This window comes from Gavialis gangeticus, unplaced genomic scaffold (assembly GCF_001723915.1).
Source record: "Gavialis gangeticus isolate Ggan-Ray unplaced genomic scaffold, GavGan_comp1, whole genome shotgun sequence".
Lineage (NCBI taxonomy): Eukaryota > Metazoa > Chordata > Crocodylia > Gavialidae > Gavialis > Gavialis gangeticus.
In genome coordinates, this window is record NW_017729015.1 from 11,265,333 (window position 1) to 11,268,702 (window position 3,370).

Genomic DNA, 3,370 nt, shown 5'->3' on the forward strand with positions numbered 1-3,370 from the left:
TCTTCAAAAAAAAATCCGTCGCCCCCTCCCCCCCCCCCCCCCCCCCGCACCCAGTTCAGATCGAGTTGCCTGGTGTTGCCCTGCAGCCTGCTCTGTGGAATGGGGCTGGGCTCTGGAGAAGGAATTTTCATCAGAAAGAAAGGAAATTGTTCTTGTTCATTTTGGCGGCCTGCAATAAGGTCAGTCAGCCCTGCCAGGAGCACAGCTTCAGCAGTGGGCACATGTGGCCAGAAGAAATCACTGTGGGGGACCCTGTGGCTTGGCCCCTGCTTTCTGCTTCCTCCAGGCATCAGCCTGGTTGCCCTTCATCATGCTTTCTTGCCCACTGTACCCTGGAATCTCCTGTGCTACCTCTAACATCAGCTCACGCGACACATCAGGTGGAGTTAAACTGCGGACTGAATCCTGCTTGGTGCTGTAATGTCTTTGCAATGTAGCTGTCAGCTAAGGATGTGAAAAGTTCTCACCCTCCAGCTGATGTAGCTCTGTGACCCCTTTCCCCCAGTCTGGATAGAGCTGTACTGAGAGAATTTTGATTTTTGTCCTTTGAGGAGGTGGCATAATTGGGGCTGGATTAACCCATTAGCAGACCCTAGGCAAACAAATTTGTGGGCCCCTACTTTTTTTTTCCCACTCAATTATAATATGTAAAATAAGCACAACTTTGGGTCCCTTCTTCACTTAGGGTCCTAGGAACGTGCCTAGTTTGCCTATGCATTAATTCATCCCTGGACATAGTGAAAAGGGGCAGAGAACCTGCTTCTGCCCTATGTGCTGAATCTCTACTAGGGGTCCTGCTGCTGTATGATGTAGGCAGCAGCCCTATAATGTAGACAAAAATGTTTTTATCTTTAGAATGAAGGCATCCCTTGGAAAATGTCAGCTCCTGGCTTTCAGTTTGTGTGTGTGCGTGCGTGCTTGTGTGTGGTTTTGGGGGTATTTTTGACAACAGAAAAATAATAGAGTAAGTCCTCTGTTGCAGAGATCTTACAGCAGGTCAGAATGTTTTGATGCTATGAACTCCTGATTGAAATCTCTGGGTTTATCTTGTGAATCCCATATGGGTGTTTGCAGTGTTAACATTGCATAGCACCCTGCAGCACCCTTAAAAGGATGTCGTGACACCCTGGTTGAGAATCACAGGTGTAGAGGATCTGTCATCTGCATGGAGTTGTGCTGGAAACCGCATCACTGCTTTGGAGCAGGAGCATGGAGAGGGAGGATAGAAAGGAAGGAAAAGAAGATGCAAAACTTCCTGTCACTGGGAGAATAAGCCTGGTTATTTAAGCATCCTGCATTTAGAGAGGGAAGTCTGAATACTTGATGGCATTTGTTGCTTGGTGTATTTACAATCTTGACCACATCAGTTGGTCTTAAACATGATCCATTTCTTGACTTGACTGTCAGAGTGAGATGCTTCTTTCTTTTCAGGTCCATGCAGGAACATCCATACTAGAGCCATCTGTATTGGCTACATTCTCCAGCCCCATTGCTCTGGGCTTGATGGCCACTGGAAAGGCAGAGAAACCCGAGCAGCCAAGTGGCACTTCCGTCCACCCCCACTCTTTAGAGAAGATGCTCCCTACATCCAGCCCTCCTCAAGGGAAAACTGATGTGAAGATGCAGGGTGTTACCTCTGTGCCAACTGTTGTCTCCACTAATTATAGTTTTACCACAGTCCAACCCAGCCCCGCGACATCACCAAGTACTGCTGCTCCAAAACCAGGTGAGAATGTGATGGGGAGTATGTTCTGTTCTTCTCGATGCCCAGTAACATTGACAAGACATTGAAAGTCTGTAAAGATGACACTGTGGCACAGGTTCAGCAGAGCTGGGGGAAGGCTTCTTGCAGCATATATACCACTGGGGCATTGCAGCCTACTGTGGGGATTTTGTATTGAGAACAGCAAAGGCACGTGTCTACTCAGTCTGTTCTCCAAATACAGTTTGTGATGCTTGGAGCCAGAGTTTGAGACAGGTACCTATATTGAACCCATAGAGTTCGAGTCGTTTATGCCCTCAACCCTCGTGGCATTGTAGATCTGCACTCCCTTGAACTCTTTCACCCCTTTGGGAGGCCAAAATCAAATCACCAGTTCTAGATGGAGCATGGTTTTGGAGCACGGGTTGGCTCTTCTCCTGGGTGTGTTGTAAGCAAGCCTGGGTCCAGGCCCTGAGCTCTTTTATGCTTCCACATACAGTTCAGGGGTTAGGGGTGACCTCTTCAGTGTCATAACAGGAGTGAATCTACCACAAGACATGGAGGTACAGAACCCTCCTTTTAGCAGCTGTCCGTCAGCCCGAGCAGAAGTACCTTCCTTCACTTCGTAAAGCACTTGTCTAAAACAGGTGCAGTTATTCCCCCCCCTCCCCCGCTCCCCCCTGAAATGTCAAGGTACAGTACAGCAACAGAGAAGCAGCATGTGTGGCTGTGTGCCATGCATGCTCTTCAGCAGACTGGCGTGTAACTGTTCCCACTGGTATTTCTAAAAGCAATCACTTGAAAAATGTGCAAAATAACAAAAGCCCCGTGCATGGTTCCCTTGCAAGCAGAGCCTGAGCTTCCAGCTCCTTCTCTGAGACCGTGGATACACTGGGCGCAGTATAGCGAAAGCCACTGACTGCAATTCTCTGAAGTGCCCAAAGCTAAAGTTTCATAAATTTCATAGACATTAGGGCTGGAAGGGACCTCGGAAGATCATCAAGTCCAGCCCCCTGCCCCAGGGGCAGGAAGTCAGCTGGGGTCATAGGATCCCAGTAAGATAAACTCTGTAAATGCTTTGTAAGCGGGGTACTTTTTCCTTTAAAAATGGCCCAGTGAAAGGGAAACATGATACTGCTGGCAGAAAGCCAGTCAAATAGCTGTTCTACCAGTTTACCCGTATTTCTCATTTAAAAAAAAAAAACCCAAAAAACCCCCCAATTCCACCCCAACATTAGATATGCTTCCCTGGTAGTGCTACAATATACATAGTGAAATGCCTTATTAACGACCTGCATAGGGCTGAGCCAGTGTCTCCTGCATTGTTGCACAATATCAAGACTTGAAGTGTTCTTTTAAAAAAAAGGGACGGGGGAGTTGTCTGCTTGCCTCATTTTTTTTCCACATTAGGAAGTGATTTTGTTTAGTCTTGGGACTTTCCTTCTGGCCAGAGGATGGACAGAGTTCTGACAGGAAGAGGCTGAATTGTTTTTGTGCTAACTATTTAATCATACCCTTTCTTCCAGGTGTTTAGTGGCCACTAGAATAAAACATTCAGCCTCCCCTGCCATTATAAAAATAAAGCTCCTAGTGCACATCTTTTAAGACCCTGTTAAGCCTTATTTTTCCCAACCAAAGAACAGACGTTAGGTTCCTGTTCTAAACCAT

At 47.1% G+C, this 3,370-nt stretch overlaps 1 protein-coding gene and 1 long non-coding RNA gene across 2 annotated transcripts in view; both read left to right on the forward strand.

The window, feature by feature from the left end:
• Positions 1-3,370, forward strand: part of KIAA0319L (KIAA0319 like) — a 65,803-nt gene that overhangs the window by 33,706 nt on the left and 28,727 nt on the right. Inside the window, exon 4 of the mRNA XM_019512217.1 lies at positions 1,432-1,726. Coding sequence (XP_019367762.1) covers positions 1,432-1,726 — 295 coding nt within the window. The remainder of the gene's footprint in view (positions 1-1,431; positions 1,727-3,370) is intronic.
• The window catches only part of LOC109294033, a 5,495-nt gene continuing 5,066 nt past the window's right edge, over positions 2,942-3,370 (forward strand). The window contains exon 1 of the long non-coding RNA XR_002096455.1: positions 2,942-3,352. This is a non-coding gene — a long non-coding RNA (uncharacterized LOC109294033). The remainder of the gene's footprint in view (positions 3,353-3,370) is intronic.